This window comes from Aegilops tauschii, chromosome 3 (genome assembly GCF_002575655.3).
Source record: "Aegilops tauschii subsp. strangulata cultivar AL8/78 chromosome 3, Aet v6.0, whole genome shotgun sequence".
In the NCBI taxonomy this organism is placed as follows: Eukaryota; Viridiplantae; Streptophyta; class Magnoliopsida; order Poales; family Poaceae; genus Aegilops; species Aegilops tauschii.
The window spans coordinates 18380711-18401900 of NC_053037.3; the positions used below are offsets into that span (position 1 = coordinate 18380711).

At 49.3% G+C, this 21190-nt stretch overlaps 3 protein-coding genes across 3 annotated transcripts; 1 reads left to right on the forward strand and 2 right to left on the reverse strand.

The window, feature by feature from the left end:
* Nucleotides 1-540: 540 nt before the first annotated feature.
* On the reverse strand, nucleotides 541-1296 carry LOC141042228 (16.9 kDa class I heat shock protein 1-like). Its single transcript, XM_073509844.1, has one exon. The coding sequence runs from the start codon at nucleotides 1184-1186 to the stop codon at nucleotides 731-733; it is 456 nt and encodes a 151-aa protein (XP_073365945.1). The 5' UTR covers nucleotides 1187-1296; the 3' UTR covers nucleotides 541-730.
* A 10697-nt stretch (nucleotides 1297-11993) lies between these two features.
* Nucleotides 11994-12773, reverse strand: LOC141042229 (16.9 kDa class I heat shock protein 1-like). Its single transcript, XM_073509845.1, has one exon. The coding sequence runs from the start codon at nucleotides 12665-12667 to the stop codon at nucleotides 12212-12214; it is 456 nt and encodes a 151-aa protein (XP_073365946.1). The 5' UTR covers nucleotides 12668-12773; the 3' UTR covers nucleotides 11994-12211.
* A 4182-nt stretch (nucleotides 12774-16955) lies between these two features.
* Nucleotides 16956-17734, forward strand: LOC109787066 (16.9 kDa class I heat shock protein 1-like). Its single transcript, XM_020345624.4, has one exon. It carries the CDS (start codon nucleotides 17061-17063, stop codon nucleotides 17514-17516), a length of 456 nt encoding a protein of 151 aa, XP_020201213.1. The 5' UTR covers nucleotides 16956-17060; the 3' UTR covers nucleotides 17517-17734.
* Nucleotides 17735-21190: the final 3456 nt, after the last annotated feature.

Here is a 21190-nt window from a genome sequence, read left to right on the forward strand (position 1 = left end):
ATCCGGTTCCTCAGCAACCAGACGCTCCACGTCTCCACAGCGAATAGGCTCAGCAATCAATATTCTACATGCATCCAGCCAGGACCAGGAGGCGACCGTGGGTTGTGGAGTCTTCCAGAAGGCACGAGTGTTTGTAGGTTGGCGGGAGAAACTCTGAGCCGTTCGATCCAATAGATCCGACGAGTACAAATGAATTCATGTTGGAAGAGGCGGGCAGAACATGTGAGATGAAGATAGATTCAAATATTCAGAAAAACATGAAGAGAGATAGAGATTTGAGACCCTTCGTAACCTATTCTGTGGAGAAAGGCCTGTCAGTGGCCAAGTTTTCAGTGGCGACCTAGTTCCCGCTTGGCAGCCTGCCATTTTCAGCTAACCCAATGAATCTTTCCTTCAGAACGATGAATCTTTCCAGCTACTTGAGGGAACAAAAAGAGCGATTTATTATAGGAAATGTGGGAATGCCAGTTTTCTCTTGATGCCGTCCATCTGAACTACGGGCAAAAAAAAGGGTCAAATTTGTGTATTCAAAATCATCACTGCACCCAAAATCAGCACACTTTATTTCTCATTTATCCCTCCGTTGGCGATTACACAAGTACAGAAACGGCTTGGGGAAAGAAACTCAATACAGAGATGTCTCACTAGACTCGGCAAGAACAAAGATACTTTCAGGTTGCATAACGAAACTGGCTCCAACCCCGATGATCATTCGCAGAGACGCATTCACTCAGCCGGAGATCTCGATGGCCTTCACCTCGGGCTTCTTGACCTCGGCCTTGGGCACGGTGACGGTGAGCACGCCGTTCTCCAGCCCGGCCTTCACCTCCCCCACCTTGGCGTCCTCCGGCAGCCGGAACCGCCTGACGAACTTGCCGCTGCTGCGCTCCACGCGGTGCCACTTGTCGTTCTTGTCCTCCTTCTCCTTTGTGCGCTCGCCGCTGACGACGAGCACGTTGCCGTCCTCCACCTCCACCTTGACCTCCTCTTTCTTCACGCCTGGGAGGTCGGCCTTGAAGACGTGCGCCTCAGGCGTCTCCTTCCAGTCCACGCGAGCATTGGCGAACGCGGCCGTCTCGCTGCTGCCGCCTGAGATCGCCGGGACGATGGAGCGGAAGGTGTCGAAGGGGTCCGCCCAGAGGTCGGCGAAGGGGTCGAACACGTTGCTCCGCCGCACGATCGACATTGCCGGTGTTGCTTGCTTTGACTCTTGCGCTAGGAAAATTCTGTATTGGATCGTAGGTAGGTTGGGGTTGCTGTCTGCTTTTGGTTGACACTGGCTTGAGTTGGGATGGAGGGGGATGGGAGGCCATGTACTTATAGCATCGCCGGGTGATGCTCCTGAAGCGTCTCGAGGTCTCTCCAGTCGACGAGAGTTCAGTAGTACTTTATCACTTTCCAGCTGGGCCGTGAGCTTCCCTTTCTTTCTATTTTCGGCCCAGGAAGAAACCACCATGTTCTAGAGCCTTCTCCTTTATTTTGCTTTGTAGGCACACTCTGGAATGTGATGGGGTCTTTTCTAGAAGAAGACATGGAGAACTCGAGACGCCTCAGGAATGCACCGAGCATACGGCTCGCACGGGAGCTGAGACCAACCGAGAAGAGCACCAATCAAAGACCAAATCAACAATCCTAATAAAACACTCACAGTCACTTGTCAGTGCACATATCCACCGTTCGACAGTTCACACACAGTGAGAGAAGACGACAGAAATAAGCTCTGTTCGTTTGCTGCAGTTGTTGTGTGCATGCTGCCGTCATTTCTTTGAAGCTCCCAAGGAATAGAGGCCTAGCAGGGCTCTGAACTTTTTTTCACTTACAATGGACCCTGCATGTAAAGGTCACATCACGTCATGGGTCCCGCATAACATTGTCGGAACAAACATTCTATTTAAACATTTTAATTAAAGCAGTCAAGAATCCATTTTTTTTTGTGGATTTTTGAAAAATTTCACATTTTTTTAAAAGCATTCACGAATTAACACAATGTTTTCACATTTTAAAAAATAACAATGAATTCTACAAAATTGTTCATGAGATTTAGAATTGATCAAGATTTTTTAAATGTTCATTAATTCTAAATAATGTTTGCGTTTGTGGCTGCATGCATCACCCAGATGCAGAGGCCGGGGGTCTTCCTCCTTTTCAAAAAAATAAATAATGTTTGTGGCTTTAAAATTTTGGAAATTTAACAACTATTCACTAATATGAAAACTCCTTCCTGGATATCTTTTTGAAAAACAATGTTCATAGTTTTGAAAAAATATTATAATTTAAATTATGTCCATAATTTTGGAAAATAGTCATGAATTATATCCATTTGTACATTTTTTCCACCTTTCCCGTGTGATTATATTGGGCGAATATGAAAAGGTTTGAGACTAGCGTACAAGTAAGATATCGACTTTTCGAGAAAGCAACATGTCCACTTAGCTCAATCATTATTTTGTTTTACTGATTTGATGGCCATTTTCCAACTTGTTAGCGGTTTTATGCTTCTTGCCAACACCTCTTCTAGTGATATATATATATATATATATATATATATATATATATATATATATATATATATATATATATATATATATATATTATTTCTTCCTGTGGTCCTGTCTTGTTTGATTGGATAGAAATTTTGCTCCAAAATAGGTTGCAAATATGAATTTTATGGAATATTCTCTAAGGGCATCTTCAAAGCGGACCCTTAAACCCTTGCAAGCATTTGGACTGCACTTTTTTGGGATCCAGTTTGCCATCCAACGCAGTCCCGCATCAGTCCGCCGACACGTCCGAACGTTCGTTCTTCCGTAAATTGGAACCAAACAAAGAGAGCTTTGCTGGAGTCCGGACATCCATCTGTCCAATCAAAATCCACCATGCACCATCTCTACTCTGCTTCCGCCCATGATGGCTACCATTTAGTGTAGTGACTTATTCTAATTGGAGCGGACAGCTAGCATTTTGATGGAATCGTAGTACTGCATAGTATATTTGCATTTGACGGAAGGTGCTAATTAGTATATTCTTTATTATGCAAATTATGCAGTCATTTGGTGAAAGGTGCTTTTTTTTGTGCACTAGTTGCAGCGCCTGTTGGGGATCGTAGCAGAATTTTAAAATTTCCTACGCATCACCAAGATCCATCTATGGAGTATACTAGCAACGAGGGGAAAGGAGTGCATCTACATACCCTTGTAGATCGCGAGCGGAAGCGTTCTAATGAACGGGGTTGATGGAGTCGTACTCGCCGTGATCCAAATCACCGATGACCGAGTGCCGAACGGACGACACCTCCGCGTTCAACACACGTACGAAGCAGCGACGTCTCCTCCTTCTTGATCCAGCAAGGGGGAAGGAGAGGTTGATGGAGATCCAGCAGCACGACGGCGTGGTGGTGGAAGTAGCGGGATCCCGGCAGGGCTTCGCCAAGCGCAAGCGGGGGGGAGAGGTGTTGCAGGGGGAGAGGGAGGCGCCAGGGGCTGTGTTGTTGCTGCCCTCCCTCCCCCCCACTATTTATAGGGGCCCTGGGGGGGAGCCAGCCCCCAGGAGATCCCATCTGAGGGGGGGGGGCGGCGGCCAAGGGGGGTGGCTTGCCCCCCAAGCCAAGTGAGGCGCCCCCACCCTTAGGGTTTCCAACCCTAGGCGCAGGGGGAGGCCCAAGGGGGGCGCCCCAGCCCACTAGGGGCTGGTTCCCCTCCCACTTCAGCCCATGGGGCCCTCCGGGATAGGTGGCCCCACCCGGTGGACCCCCGGGACCCTTTCGGTGGTCCCGGTACAATACCGATAACCCGCGAAACTTTCCCGGTGGCCGAAACTGGACTTCCTATATATAATTCTTCACCTCCGGACCATTCCGGAACTCCTCGTGACGTCCGGGATCTCATCCGAGACTCCGAACAACTTTCGGGTTTCCGCATACTAATATCTCTACAACCCTAGCGTCACCGAACCTTAAGTGTGTAGACCCTACGGGTTCGGGAGACATGCAGACATGACCGAGACGCCTCTCCGGTCAATAACCAACAGCGGGATCTGGATACCCATGTTGGCTCCCACATGTTCCACGATGATCTCATCGGATGAACCACGATGTCGAGGATTCAATCAATCCCGTATACAATTCCCTTTGTCAATCGGTACGTTACTTGCCCGAGATTCGATCGTCGGTATCCCAATACCTTGTTCAATCTCGTTACCGGCAAGTCACTTTACTCGTACCGTAATGCATGATCCCGTGGCTAACTCCTTAGTCATATTGAGCTCATTATGATGATGCTTTACCGAGTGGGCCCAGAGATACCTCTCCGTCATACGGAGTGACAAATCACAGTCTCGATCCGTGCCAACTCAACAGACACTTTCGGAGATACCCGTAGTGTACCTTTATAGTCACCCAGTTACGTTGTGACGTTTGGCACACCCAAAGCACTCCTACGGTATCCGGGAGTTGCACGATCTCATGGTCTAAGGAAATGATACTTGACATTGGAAAAGCTCTAGCAAACGAACTACACGATCTTTTGTGCTATGCTTAGGATTGGGTCTTGTCCATCACATCATTCTCCTAATGATGTGATCCCGTTATCAATGACATCCAATGTCCATAGTCAGGAAACCATGACTATCTGTTGATCAACGAGCTAGTCAACTAGAGGCTTACTAGGGACACGTTCTGGTCTATGTATTCACACATGTATTACGATTTCCGGATAACACAATTATAGCATGAACAATAGACAATTATCATGAACAAAGAAATATAATAATAACCATTTATTATTGCCTCTAGGGCATATTTCCAACAGTCTCCCACTTGCACAAGAGTCAATAATCTAGTTACATTGTGATGAATCGAACACCCATAGCATTCTGGTGTTGATCATGTTTTGCTCTAGGGAGAGGTTTAGTCAACGGATCTGCTACATTCAGGTCCGTATGTACTTTACAAATATCTATGTCTCCATTTTGAACACTTTCACGAATGGAGTTGAAGCGACGCTTGATATGCCTGGTCTTCCTGTGAAACCTAGGCTCCTTGGCAAGGGCAATAGCTCCAGTGTTGTCACAGAAGAGAGTCATCGGGCCTGACGCATTGGGAATCACCCCTAGGTCGGTAATGAACTCCTTTATCCAGACTGCTTCCTGTGCTGCCTCTGAGGCCGCCATGTACTCCGCTTCACATGTAGATCCCGCCACGACGCTTTGCTTGCAACTGCACCAGCTTACTGCTCCTCCATTCAAAATATACACGTATCCGGTTTGTGACTTCGAGTCATCCAGATCTGTGTCGAAGCTAGCGTCGACGTAACCCTTTACGATGAGCTCTTCGTCACCTCCATAAACGAGAAACATATCCTTAGTCCTCTTCAGGTACTTCGGGATATTCTTGACCGCTGTCCAGTGTTCCATGCCGGGATTACTTTGGTACCTTCCTACCAAACTTACGGCAAGGTTTACATCAGGTCTGGTACACAGCATGGCATAGATAATAGACCCTATGGCCGAGGCATTGGGGATGACACTCATCTTTTCTCTATTTTCTGCCGTGGTCGGGCATTGAGCCGTGCTCAATTGCACACCTTGCAATACAGGCAAGAACCCCTTCTTGGACTGATCCATATTGAACTTCTTCAATATCTTGTCAAGGTACGTACTCTGTGAAAGACCAATGAGGCGTCTTGATCTATCTCTATAGATCTTGATGCCTAATATATAAGCAGCTTCTCCAAGGTCCTTCATTGAAAAACACTTATTCAAATAGGCCTTTATACTTTCCAAGAATTCTATATCATTTCCCATCAATAGTATGTCATCCACATATAATAAGAGAAATGCTACATAGCTCCCACTCACTTTCTTGTAAACACAGGCTTCTCCATAAGTCTGTGTAAACCCAAACGCTTTGATCATCTCATCAAATCGAATGTTCCAACTCCGAGATGCTTGCACTAGCCCATAGATGGAGCGCTGGAGCTTGCATACCTTGTTAGCATTCTTAGGCTCGACAAAACCTTCCGGCTGCATCATATACAATTCTTCCTTAAGAAAGCCGTTAAGGAATGCCGTTTTGACGTCCATTTGCCATATCTCATAATCATAGAATGCGGCAATTGCTAACATGATTCGGACGGACTTCAGCTTCGCTACGGGTGAGAAAGTCTCATCATAGTCAACCCCTTGAACTTGTCGATAACCCTTAGCGACAAGTCGAGCCTTATAGATGGTCACGTTACCATCCGCGTCTGTCTTCTTCTTAAAGATCCATTTATTTTCTATGGCTCGCCGATCATCGGGCAAGTCAGTCAAAGTCCATACTTCGTTTTCATACATGGATCCTATCTCGGATTTCATGGCTTCTAGACATTTGTCGGAATCCAGGCCCACCATCGCTTCTTCATAGTTCGAAGGTTCACCGTTGTCTAACAACATGATTTCCAGGACAGGGTTGCCGTACCACTCTGGTGCGGAACGTGTCCTTGTGGACCTACGAAGTTCAGCAGTAACTTGATCCGAAGCTTCATGATCATCATCATTAACTTCCTCCCCAGTCGGTGTAGGCCCCACAGGAACATCTTCCCGCGTTGCGCTACTTTCCAGTTCGGAAGGGGTGATTATCACCTCATCAAGTTCCACTTTCCTCCCACTTAATTCTTTCGAGAGAAACTCTTTCTCCAGAAAGGACCTGTTCTTGGCAACAAAGATCTTGCCTTCGGATCTGAGGTAGAAGGTATACCCAATGGTTTCCTTAGGGTATCCTATGAAGACGCATTTTTCCGACTTGGGTTCGAGCTTTTCAGGTTGAAGTTTCTTGACATAAGCATCGCATCCCCAAACTTTTAGAAACGACAGCTTAGGTTTCTTCCCAAACCATAATTCATACGGTGTCGTCTCAACGGATTTCGACGGAGCCCTATTTAAAGTGAATGCGGCAGTCTCTAAAGCATAGCCCCAAAATGAGAGCGGTAGATCGGTAAGAGACATCATAGATCGCACCATATCCAATAGAGTGCGATTACGACATTCGGACACACCGATTCGCTGAGGTGTTCCAGGCGGCGTGAGTTGTGAAACGATTCCACATTTCCTTAAGTGCGTACCAAATTCGTGACTTAAATATTCTCCACCACGATCTGATCGTAAGAACTTTATTTTTCTGTCACGTTGATTCTCAACCTCACTCTGAAATTCCTTGAACTTTTCAAAGGTTTCAGACTTGTGTTTCATTAGGTAGACATACCCATATCTACTTAAATCATCAGTGAGAGTGAGAACATAACGATAGCCACCGCGAGCCTCAACACTCATTGGACTGCACACATCAGTATGTATGATTTCCAATAAGTTGGTTGCTCGCTCCATTGTTCCGGAGAACGGAGTCTTGGTCATCTTACCCATGAGGCATGGTTCGCACGTGTCAAAAGATTCATAATCAAGAGACTCCAAAAGTCCATCTGCATGGAGCTTCTTCATGCGCTTGACACCAATGTGACCAAGGCGGCAGTGCCACAAGTATGTGGGACTATCGTTATCAACTTTACATCTTTTGGTATTCACACTATGAATATGTGTAACATCACGTTCGAGATTCATCAAGAATAAACCATTGACCAGCGGGGCATGACCATAAAACATATCTCTCATATAAATAGAACAACCATTATTCTCGTATTTAAATGAGTAGCCATCTCGAATTAAACGAGATCCTGATACAATGTTCATGCTCAAAGCTGGCACTAAATAACAATTATTGAGGTTTAAAACTAATCCCGTAGGTAAATGTAGAGGCAGCGTGCCGACGGCGATCACATCGACCTTGGAACCATTCCCGACGCGCATCGTCACCTCGTCCTTTGCCAGTCTCCGCTTATTCCGCAGTTCCTGTTTTGAGTTACAAATATGAGCAACCGCACCGGTATCAAATACCCAGGAGTTACTACAAGTACTGGTAAGGTACACATCAATTACATGTATATCACATATACCTTTGGTGTTGCTGGCCTTCTTGTCCGCTAAGTATTTGGGGCAGTTCCGCTTCTAGTGACCATTTCCCTTGCAATAAAAGCACTCAGTCTCAGGCTTGGGTCCATTCTTCGACTTCTTCCCGGCAACTGGCTTACCAGGCGCGGCAACTCCCTTGCCGTCCTTCTTGAAGTTCTTCTTACCCTTGCCTTTCTTGAACTTAGTGGTTTTATTCACCATCAACACTTGATGTTCCTTTCTGATCTCCACCTCCGCTGATTTCAGCACTGAATATACCTCAGGAATGGTCTTTTCCATCCCCTGCATATTGAAGTTCATCACAAAGCTCTTGTAGCTTGGTGGAAGCGACTGAAGGATTCTGTCAATGACCGCGTCATCCGGGAGATTAACTCCCAGCTGAGACAAGCGGTTGTGTAACCCAGACATTCTGAGTATGTGCTCACTAACAGAACTATTTTCCTTCATTTTACAGCTGAAGAACTTGTCGGAGACTTCATATCTCTCGACCCGGGCATGAGCTTGGAAAACCATTTTCAGCTCTTCGAACATTTCATATGCTCCATGCTTCTCAAAACGGTTTTGGAGCCCCGGTTCTAAGCTGTAAAGCATGCCGCACTGAACGAGGGAGTAATCATCAGCACGTGATTGCCAAGCCTTCATAACGTCTTGGTTCTCTAGGATGGGTGCTTCACCTAGCGGTGCTTCTAAGACATAATCTTTCTTGGCAGCTATGAGGATGATCCTCAGGTTCCGGACCCAGTCCGTATAGTTGCTGCCATCATCTTTCAGCTTGGTTTTCTCTAGGAACGCGTTGAAGTTGAGGACAACGTTAGCCATTTGATCTACAAGACATATTGTAAAGATTTTAGACTATGTTCATGATAATTAAGCTCATCTAATCAAATTACTCCATGAACTCCCACTCAGATAGACATCCCTCTAGTCATCTAAGTGACGATAACCGAGAACCACACAGATGACCAAGTCGATGATGCCACTGTTTGAAGGAACCAGTAACAGAGGCGACGGCAGCGGAGGGACTGGCGATGGTGGTGGCAGCGGAAGGAACATGAAGCCAATCCAACTCCCAAAGACCCTGAGAATCACGGCGGCGAGGGCCAGCCCCAACCAGAGTGTGCGTGCGACGATCCTGGACAGAACAAGAGTCAACATCAAGGATGACACGACAACCAGAATCAGTAAGTTGACCAGCAGAAAACAAATTCATGGTAAGTCGAGGAACATGAGCAACATCAGGAACAGAATAAGAAAGAGTGGAAAGATGGCCTCTACTAGCAACAGAAAGTGGAGTACCATCAGTAGTGACGACATGAACAGGAGAATCCAGCGATCGAAGAGAGGACAAAATGGAAGAATGAGAAGACATATGAAAAGAAGCTCCAGAGTCCAGAACCCATGGGGATGTACCTGACTGTGTAGAGGGCGGGTGCTCAGTGCGGGAAGCATTAGTCACAGAACCAGCAGTACCCGTCGAGGAAGAACCTGAAGCCGCGAGCAGACGCTTAAGTCTCAGAATATCCTGCTCAGTCAAAGCAATGGCTGAAGCTGGCGAGGGAGATGAAGTCCCTGAGGAGGATGATCGCGCCTTGCGCAGGTGTTTCCGCTTTGTGTAGCACTGGGACTCAATATGACCATCATTGTTGCAGTAGTCACAGTGTGGACGGGGGCGACCTGAGCCTCCAGAAGGAGTGGGCAAGAGCGGCGGAGCACTCGAGCGAGAATGGGGCGGTGCAGCAGGTGGAGTGGAAGAAGCCCGAGTAGCGAGCACAGAGGGAACCTCCAGCAAACCAGCACCACGTAGGCGAGTCTCCTCAGCACGAATCTCTGAAAGCGCCTCCATGAGAGAAATACGGCCACGAGCAAACAACTGAGCACGCCGAGGCTCAAACTCCTTACGGAGCCGAGACAGGAACTCGTAGACGCGATGAAACTCCAAATCGGCTTGGATAGCCTGGCAGCAGGGGCAAGTACGACAACCAGCACTGCGGAGAGAATCAAGCAGACGCCAGATAGCAGAACTCTGTGCATAAAAGTCATCAACAGTAGAGTCACCCTGCTGAAGAGCATGCTCCTGACGAACCACAGAAAGATATAAGGCATCACCAGAGGGCTCATAGCGCTGACGAAGACAGGTCCACATCTGGAAGACAGTAGGAAGACCCAGAAACTCAGAAGCAAACTGAGGCAGAACACTAGCAGTGAGAACAGCTGCAGCACGAGCATCATCATCAAGCCACTGAGTGTAAACAGACAAAGCACCATGATACGTCTAAAGAGCCTCCTCATAAGCCAAAGCCCTCTCATCATAGGCACGATCAGCAGTCTCATCAGCAATCTTAGCCGCATCCTTGGCGGCCTGATTAGCATCCGTAGGAAGAACTAGTGGAGTCGGCGGAGTAGGGGCCACCGGAGGAACCGGACGTGGCGGACAGCAGACCTCGCCAGAAAGAACACCCCAGAGACGGATGCCACGCATGTGAATGCGCATGAAGCCAGCGAACTCGGTGTAGTTAGTACCATCGAAGATCACCGGACAGCGAGGGACAGAAACATAGCCCGATGCAGCAGACATTTTTTTAGGAGAGACCCGTAATCAGGGGAACACCGGACGGCAGGCGGAGGACCACGGGAGACCACGAATCCGGGCGGGAGGGGCGGACGACCACGGACGGGTCGCGGCGGCCGAGCACGGGGAGCGCGGTGCGGGGGCGCGCGAGGGAGAGCACAAGGTCCCGCGGGTCACGATGGCCGAGCACGGGGAGAGCAGACCGAGGCAGGGCGCCGAGACGAGCGGGAGCTTCGGCGGCGGCCGACTTCGAGCGGGAGCGAGGCGACCGATGTAGGGCGCCGAGACGAGCGGGATCGAGGCGACCGATGCAGGGCGCCGAGACGAGCGGGAGCGCAACGGGACACCAAGGCCGGCGGCTGACGAGCGGGGGCGCAGAGGGAGCTGCGCACGGCGCATGACGAGGAGGCCTTCGGGCGGGGATGCGTCGGCCGGGGCAGCGGATCGGGCACGAGTTGCGGCGTGCGAAAAAAAAACCTAGAGCTCCAATATCATGTTAGGAATAAGCAACTTATATTCCCATGAGGCCATAGGCCGATATATATACATGTACAGGTGTGGAACATATGCAGGAAACCCATTATACAACGGGATAAATACAAAGGGGTACATGACCTAGCCCGATGCAGCAGACATTTTTTTAGGAGAGACCCGTAATCAGGGGAACACCGGACGGCAGGCGGAGGACCACGGGAGACCACGAATCCGGGCGGGAGGGGCGGACGACCACGGACGGGTCGCGGCGGCCGAGCACGGGGAGCGCGGTGCGGGGGCGCGCGAGGGAGAGCACAAGGTCCCGCGGGTCACGATGGCCGAGCACGGGGAGAGCAGACCGAGGCAGGGCGCCGAGACGAGCGGGAGCTTCGGCGGCGGCCGACTTCGAGCGGGAGCGAGGCGACCGATGCAGGGCGCCGAGACGAGCGGGATCGAGGCGACCGATGCAGGGCGCCGAGACGAGCGGGAGCGCAACGGGACACCAAGGCCGGCGGCTGACGAGCGGGGGCGCAGAGGGAGCTGCGCACGGCGCATGACGAGGAGGCCTTCGGGCGGGGATGCGTCGGCCGGGGCAGCGGATCGGGCACGAGTTGCGGCGTGCGAAAAAAAAACCTAGAGCTCCAATATCATGTTAGGAATAAGCAACTTATATTCCCATGAGGCCATAGGCCAATATATATACATGTACAGGTGTGAAACATATGCAGGAAACCCATTATACAACGGGATAAATACAAAGGGGTACATGATCTATATTATAACTCTAACAGTTCCCATTTGCGAGGCAGCCATTTTTAGCCACTCAACGAATATTTCGAGCAACCTCAGAAAACGAGAAAAAAAAGATCATTTTTCTCCTGATCCTTTCCATCCGAACTACAAGCAAAGAAAAAAAGGGTCAAATTTTGTGTATGCAAAATCTGCATTGCACTTAAAAACAGAAGGGTTTATTTTTCATTTATTCATCGCCAAATCTGTTGGCGATTACACAAGAACATACACGGCTGGGGAAAGAAACGCACTACAGAGATGTCTCATCAGACTCGGCAAGACGAAGACGCAACTATAGCATACTTTCAGGTTGCAGAACTCGCACACATTAACCAAACTGGCTCCAACCCTGATGATCATTCGCAGAGACGCATTCACTCAGCCGGAGATCTGGATGGCCTTCACCTCGGGCTTCTTGACCTCGGCCTTGGGCACGGTGACGGTGAGCACACCGTTCTCCAGCCCGGCCTTCACCTCCTCCACCTTGGCGTCCTCCGGCAGCCGGAACCGCCTGACGAACTTGCCGCTGCTGCGCTCCACGCGGTGCCACTTGTCGTTCTTGTCCTCCTTTTCCTTGGTGCGCTCGCCGCTGACGACGAGCACGTTGCCGTCCTCCACCTCCACCTTGACCTCCTCCTTCTTCACGCCTGGAAGGTCGGCCTTGAAGACGTGCGCCTCGGGGGTCTCCTTCCAGTCCATGCGAGCATTGGCGAACGCGGCCGTCTCGCTGCTGCCACCTGAGATCGCCGGGACGATGGAGCGGAAGGTGTCGAAGGGGTCCGCCCAGAGGTCGGCGAAGGGGTCGAAGACGTTGCTCCGCCGCACGATCGACATTGCTGGTGTTGATTGCTTCGGGTTGTGAGCTCAGAAAATTCTGTATCGGATCGTTGGTAGGAATATGATACTGCTGGCTTTTGCTTGACACTGATTTGAGTTGGGATGGAGGCCGATGGGAGGCGGTACTTATAGCGTCGCAGGTGATGCTCTTGAAGCGTCTCGAGGTCTCTCCAGTGGACGGGCGTTTGGTGGTACTTTATCGCTTTCCAGCTCGGCTGGGCGCTTCCTTTTCTTTCTACTTTCAGCCCATGAAGGTCCTACCGTGTTCTAGAGTACTCTCCTGCTTTGGTGTTGGCGGGGCTTCTCCATTATTTTTCTGTGCACAGCAACAGCACCCCGGTGAGTAGTCTGGAAGATGCGGAAATCCGTTGGTGCTCCTTGGTGGATGTTCACAATTTTTTAAAAACATTCACAAAGTAAAACAATGTTTGTAAATTATAAATACTTTACAAATATGAATAAAATAACCTCAAATTCTATAAAATTCTTCACGAGTTTTAGAATTTCAAGATTTTTTTGTAGATGGTCGTGGATTTTAATCAATGTTTTTGTAATTAAAATTTTGTAATTTTCTTTTCATTAATGTGAAAACCCCTTCATGGATTTTAAAAATTGTTATATGCACACGTTCAACTCGGTGAGATCTTTTGGACATCCGTCGGTGATCTTTTGGTGACCGAAATGTGCATTCCTCTTTCTGATTCTATGTTTGTGTGATGATCTATGTTCTTTTTATGTACATTGCATGCACGGGCACCTCCGCTATATGCACACGTTCAGCTCGGTGATGTCCCTCGTACTCTTGATCCAGTTGAGGCCGAGGGAGAGTTTCGTCAGCACGACGGCGTGATGACGGTGATGATGAAGTTGCCGACGCAGGGCTTCGCCTAAGCACTACAACGATATGACCGAGGTGGAAATCTGGGGGGGGGGGGGGGGGTGGCACCGCACACGGCTAAGACAACTGTCAACTTGTGTGTCTATGGGGTGCCGCCTCCCCCGTATATAAAGGAGCAAGGGGAGGGGGCCGGCGGCCTCATAGGGTGCGCCCCAAGGGGGGAATCCTACTCCTACTAGGAGTAGGTTCCCCTTTTCCTAGTCCAACTAGGAGGGGAAGGAAAGAGGAAGAGGGGAGAAGGAAAGAGGGGGCCGGTCCCCCCAAGCCCTAACCAATTCGGTTTGGGCCTAAGGGGGACGCGCCCCACAGCTCCCTTGCTGCCCTCTATTTCCACTAAGGCCCATGAAGGCCCATTGACCGCCCGGGGGGTTCCGGTAACTCCCCGGTACTCCGGTATTTATCCGGTGACCCCCGGAACCTTTATGTCTCGACCATTTAGAGACTCCTCGTTATGTCCGTGATCTCATCCGGGACTCCGAATAACCTTCGGTACATCAAAACACATAAACTCATAATACCGATCGTCATCGAACGTTAAGCGTGCGGACCCTACGGGTTCGATAACTATGTCGACATGACCGAGACACATCTCCGGTCAATAACCAATAGCGGAACCTGCATGCTCATATTGGCTCCTACATATTCTACGAAGATCATTATCGGTCAAACCGCATAACAACATACGTTGTTCCCTTTGTCATCGGAGATTTGATCGTCGGTATCACCATACTTAGTTCAATCTCGTTACCGGCAAGTCTCTTTACTCGTTCCGTAGTGCATCATCCCGTGACTAACTCATTAGTCACATTGCTTGCAAGGCTTATAGTGATGTGCATTACCGAGAGGGCCCAGAGATACCTCTCCGAAACATGGAGTGACAAATTCTAATCTCGATCTATGCCAACCCAACAAACACCATCGGAGACACCTGTAGAGCATCTTTATAATCACCCAGTTACGTTGTCACGTTTGATAGCACACTAAGTGTTCCTCCGCTATTCGGGAGTTGCATAATCTCATAGTCATAGGAACATGTATAAGTCATGAAGAAAGCAATAGCAATAAACTAAACGATCACAGTGCTAAGCTAACGGATGGGTCTTGTCCATCACATCATTCTTTAATGATGTGATCCCGTTCATCAAATGACAACACATGTCTATGGCTAGGAAACTTAACCATCTTTGATTAACGAGCTAGTCAAGTAGAGGTATACTAGGGACACTCTGTTTGTCTACGTATTCACACATGTACTAAGTTTTCGGTTAATACAATTCTAGCGTGAATAATAAACATTTATCATGATGTAAGGAAATAAATAATAACTTTATTATTGCCTCTAGGGCATATTTCCTTCACTTTCCACGCTGGTCGCGAGGTTTGCCTTTCGGGGAATCACCAAAACACCATCCTACGTGTAGTCTCAACGGTGGAAGAGGGCAACTGTTGCATGGAGATCCCAGGGATGGTTAGTCGGGGCAATGCGATCGATATTCCTCTGCTTCGCAGAGCGGCTCTCCTTGCCGTGGATCCAACATGGTTAGCGTGGCGTGGGCGGTTTCAATGCTGATTCTGTTTCAATTGGGACTGTGCTGCTACAGGTGGAAGAAGCGATCTAAGGAGACCTCCTAATGACTGACTGTTTCTGGGTTTTTTTTCTTTGTTAAGTCATAAAATTAGGCATGAAATAGGTGGACCAATGGTTAACTTTAATTTTTCCAAAAATATATATTGTTAACTCAAGACACCATAAAATTAACGTGAGGCAGCTGCATTTTTGGTTCCAAGCTCATTGATACCGTCTAGTTTTTTCAATAACATATCATCCAAGCACGAAAAGGCCAACAAACAGAAAATTGAATAAGAAGGTGCAAAAATGGAGTAAAGAGGATAAATACACAAAATGAATGTAAAATTTATTTTCTTTAGAAAGGGAAAAAAATACTTACTCCAAATATAAAATTCATGGTCCACAAACTAGAGAGAAAATAAGAAAATTATTGAAAACCATATGGCTTTTATTTAATTTTTGATTTTGATGTTTTCTTGACTTATTAGATCTTTTCTCTAGCTTTTATATATGCTTTAAAAAGAACTAATGGATATTTCTGAAGGAAAAATGGCGATGTGAGAGCCACACTATCGCGACGAGCCCACACATCAACACAACTTTGATAAAATACACTTCGAGAGACCAAAACCACACGGTATTTAGAACTGAAGGGCATAGTTACATGATTCAAATGTTGTGAAATCAACTATTCTGCTAGGAACAATCGCGCCAAGGATGACATTTGCGGAGTGAGAGTGCAAGTAGCTTCCACGTGGGACCCATGTCGCTACAATTCCGCTTTTATTTCGATGGCGTGAATAATATTGTTTTTGCATTTGTATCTATCATCGTTTTACCCGGCGATGTGTACATTATTGCTTAAGTTAAACGTGGACAAAATATTTGACTCTATCGTATAACTGTAAAGGGCGTGAAGTTAGAGTGACGATGTGTGTTAACTTTGATATACTATGGGAAATACATTACACTAGAGGGTAATGTGCGCTTTGCGCCACCATTCTTCGGTTTTCATATATCAATTATATCTTTCCTTTCGAGAGTATGTATGGCAATTCACATTCTGCGCATATTGGAGGCGGTAGAGCAAATGCTGACCCTCGCAAGCGCATTGGGTTGGCCATGTAGCCCGGTCCTTCCAATTTTGGGGAGGTTCCGTTCAATTTGTTATCTTTTTTCTCTACCATTTTTAATGTTTCATTTTCCATTTATTTTCTTAATTCATGAATATTTTTTAAAATTATGGACACAATTTAAATTCAGATGTTTTTTCAAATTAAGAAATATTTCTTCGAAACTGTGAACAATTTTTAAAATCCATGAAGGGGTTTTCACATTAATGAAAAGAAAATTACAAAATTTTAATTACAAAAACATTGATTAAAATCCACGACCATCTACAAAAAAATCTTGAAATTCTAAAACTCGTGAAGAATTTTATAGAATTTGAGGTTATTTTATTCATATTTGTAAAGTATTTATAATTTACAAACATTGTTTTACTTTGTGAATGTTTTTAAAAAATTGTGAACATCCACCAAGGAGCACCAACGGATTTCCGCATCTTCCAGACTACTCACCGGGGTGCTGTTGCTGTGCACAGAAAAATAATGGAGAAGCCCCGCCAACACCAAAGCAGGAGAGTACTCTAGAACACGGTAGGACCTTCATGGGCTGAAAGTAGAAAGAAAAGGAAGCGCCCAGCCGAGCTGGAAAGCGATAAAGTACCACCAAACGCCCGTCCACTGGAGAGACCTCGAGACGCTTCAAGAGCATCACCTGCGACGCTATAAGTACCGCCTCCCATCGGCCTCCATCCCAACTCAAATCAGTGTCAAGCAAAAGCCAGCAGTATCATATTCCTACCAACGATCCGATACAGAATTTTCTGAGCTCACAACCCGAAGCAATCAACACCAGCAATGTCGATCGTGCGGCGGAGCAACGTCTTCGACCCCTTCGCCGACCTCTGGGCGGACCCCTTCGACACCTTCCGCTCCATCGTCCCGGCGATCTCAGGTGGCAGCAGCGAGACGGCCGCGTTCGCCAATGCTCGCATGGACTGGAAGGAGACCCCCGAGGCGCACGTCTTCAAGGCCGACCTTCCAGGCGTGAAGAAGGAGGAGGTCAAGGTGGAGGTGGAGGACGGCAACGTGCTCGTCGTCAGCGGCGAGCGCACCAAGGAAAAGGAGGACAAGAACGACAAGTGGCACCGCGTGGAGCGCAGCAGCGGCAAGTTCGTCAGGCGGTTCCGGCTGCCGGAGGACGCCAAGGTGGAGGAGGTGAAGGCCGGGCTGGAGAACGGTGTGCTCACCGTCACCGTGCCCAAGGCCGAGGTCAAGAAGCCCGAGGTGAAGGCCATCCAGATCTCCGGCTGAGTGAATGCGTCTCTGCGAATGATCATCAGGGTTGGAGCCAGTTTGGTTAATGTGTGCGAGTTCTGCAACCTGAAAGTATGCTATAGTTGCGTCTTCGTCTTGCCGAGTCCGATGAGACATCTCTGTAGTGCGTTTCTTTCCCCAGCCGTGTATGTTCTTGTGTAATCGCCAACAGATTTGGCGATGAATAAATGAAAAATAAACCCTTCTGTTTTTAAGTGCAATGCAGATTTTGCATACACAAAATTTGACCCTTTTTTTCTTTGCTTGTAGTTCGGATGGAAAGGATCAGGAGAAAAATGATCTTTTTTTTCTCGTTTTCTGAGGTTGCTCGAAATATTCGTTGAGTGGCTAAAAATGGCTGCCTCGCAAATGGGAACTGTTAGAGTTATAATATAGATCATGTACCCCTTTGTATTTATCCCGTTGTATAATGGGTTTCCTGCATATGTTTCACACCTGTACATGTATATATATTGGCCTATGGCCTCATGGGAATATAAGTTGCTTATTCCTAACATGATATTGGAGCTCTAGGTTTTTTTTTCGCACGCCGCAACTCGTGCCCGATCCGCTGCCCCGGCCGACGCATCCCCGCCCGAAGGCCTCCTCGTCATGCGCCGTGCGCAGCTCCCTCTGCGCCCCCGCTCGTCAGCCGCCGGCCTTGGTGTCCCGTTGCGCTCCCGCTCGTCTCGGCGCCCTGCATCGGTCGCCTCGATCCCGCTCGTCTCGGCGCCCTGCATCGGTCGCCTCGCTCCCGCTCGAAGTCGGCCGCCGCCGAAGCTCCCGCTCGTCTCGGCGCCCTGCCTCGGTCTGCTCTCCCCGTGCTCGGCCATCGTGACCCGCGGGACCTTGTGCTCTCCCTCGCGCGCCCCCGCACCGCGCTCCCCGTGCTCGGCCGCCGCGACCCGTCCGTGGTCGTCCGCCCCTCCCGCCCGGATTCGTGGTCTCCCGTGGTCCTCCGCCTGCCGTCCGGTGTTCCCCTGATTACGGGTCTCTCCTAAAAAAATGTCTGCTGCATCGGGCTAGGTCATGTACCCCTTTGTATTTATCCCGTTGTATAATGGGTTTCCTGCATATGTTCCACACCTGTACATGTATATATATCGGCCTATGGCCTCATGGGAATATAAGTTGCTTATTCCTAACATGATATTGGAGCTCTAGGTTTTTTTTTCGCACGCCGCAACTCGTGCCCGATCCGCTGCCCCGGCCGACGCATCCCCGCCCGAAGGCCTCCTCGTCATGCGCCGTGCGCAGCTCCCTCTGCGCCCCCGCTCGTCAGCCGCCGGCCTTGGTGTCCCGTTGCGCTCCCGCTCGTCTCGGCGCCCTGCATCGGTCGCCTCGATCCCGCTCGTCTCGGCGCCCTACATCGGTCGCCTCGCTCCCGCTCGAAGTCGGCCGCCGCCGAAGCTCCCGCTCGTCTCGGCGCCCTGCCTCGGTCTGCTCTCCCCGTGCTCGGCCATCGTGACCCGCGGGACCTTGTGCTCTCCCGTTGTATAATGGGTTTCTGCATATGTCCCGATCTCGAGCGCCGAGTCGTGGATCTGGGCGACGCCGTCACCGCATTACAACGTGCGCAAGCGCCTCCACCATCTCGCCCCGACGCGGATCAAGTGCCCGAGGGCGCTGACGCGATGATCCATCCTCAATGGCCTGATGGCCACGGTGAATTTCAGATCAAACGGGGGCCCATCGGCGGCGTCCCTCACGACGCTGCCGCCGCTCCCGGCTAACGGTACGGCCCCGAATCCCACCTCTCCAGTCCCGCTGTCCCCGTTCTCTTCACCAGTCATCTTAGTCAAGAAGAAAGATGGTACATGGCGGCTGTGCATCGATTACCGCCAACTCAACGCACTCACAGTGGTCGCCAAGTTTCCGGTACCTGTCATTAAAGAACTTTTGGATGAACTCCACGGCGCAGCTTGGTTCTCCAAGCTAGATCTTCGCACAGGTTACCATCAGATTCGCTTAGCTCCCGGGGAGGAATACAAGACAGCTTTCCAAACACACCAGGGGCACTTTGAATTCAGGGTGGTCTCTTTTGGTCTCGCGGGGGCACCGGCCACTTTCATTGGAGCATTCACCACCACACTCAAGCCTGTCAACCGTGTTTGTGTACTGTCATTCTTCGACGATATTCTCGTCTTCAGTGCAACACTCCGTGAGCACGTCGAGCATCTGAGACAAGTGCTCACTCTCCTCCGCAGAGACAGCTGGAAAGCCAAACTTAGCAAGTGTGCTTTCGGCCAGCAGCAGATCTTTTATCTCGGTCATGTCATCAGTTCGCAAGGTGTCGCTACTGAACCCTCCAAAATTGCAGCAGTCAGCAACTGGACAGCACCAACAAATGTCAAAGAGGTTGGCAGTTTCCTGGGGCTTGCAGGCTACTACAGGAGGTTCGTCAAAAACTTTGGGGTGATCGCGCGTCCTCTGTTTAACTTGCTCAAGAAAGGGACTCCTTTCCTCTGGACTTCTACAACTGAAACAGCCTTCAGGTGCTCAAGCAACAACTGATTTCCGCTCCAGTGCTGGCTCTCCCTAATTTCAAACAGCCATTTACAATTGAGACATATGCAAGTGACCACGGCATTGGCGCGATCCTTCAGCAACAGGGGCACCCGATCGCCTTCATGAGCAAAGCGCTCAGTCCACGCTACCAAGGGTTGTCCACTTATGAGAAGGAATACTTGGCTATAGTCGTAGCCATGGATCAGTGGCGTCCGTACCTGCAACACGCCGAATTTGACATCCTGACGGACCAGAAAAGTTTGATTCACTTGGAGCACCAGCGCCTGACAACTCCTTGGCAGCAAAAAGCTTTCACCAAACTGCTTGGCCTACGCTATCGCATCAGGTACAAGAAAGGGGTCGAGAATGCTGGCGCAGACGCGCTGTCTCGTGCCAATCCGAGCGACACTCTTTTCTTTACCACGTCATGCAGCCCTGCGTGGCTTGAGGATGTCATCAGCAGTTACCACAACAACGACCAAAGCCTCACGTCTGCTGTCGCAACTGGCCATCAGGGAGGACCCAAAAGGCAGATTTTCTCTTCGGCAAGGGATTATCTATTTCAGAGGCAGGGTTTGGCTAGGGGGGAGCACCCATATACAGCAAAGGATCATATCAGCTTTCCACGACAGCCCCATTGGCGGCCATTCTGGGTTCCCTGTTACCTACCGTCGCATTCGACATCTTTTCGCCTGGCCCAAGATGAAGCCACAAATTCTGCAGTACGTTCGCTGTTGCCAGGTGTGTCAGCAAGCTAAACCAGACCGTGCAGCAGCCCCAGGTCTGCTACTGCCACTGCCAGTTCCTCAGCAACCTTGGGATCTGATTTCAATGGATTTCGTCGATGGTCTTCCCTAGTCCAGCAAGTTCAACTGTTTGTTGGTGCTAGTTGACAAATGCACCAAGTTTGCTTACTTCCTCCCTCTGGCTCATCCATACACGGCGGCTTCAGTGGCACAACTATACATGAACCAGATTTACAGGAGACATGGTCTGCCCAAGGCAATCGTCTCTGACAGGGATCCAGTCTTCACCAGCCACTTCTGGCAGGAGTTGTTCCGTGGGGCAGGCACCGAACTTCGATTGAGCACAGCAAATCACCCCCAGTCTGACGGGCAAACTGAACGTGTCAATCAGTGTGTCGAGACCTTCCTCCGCTGTTT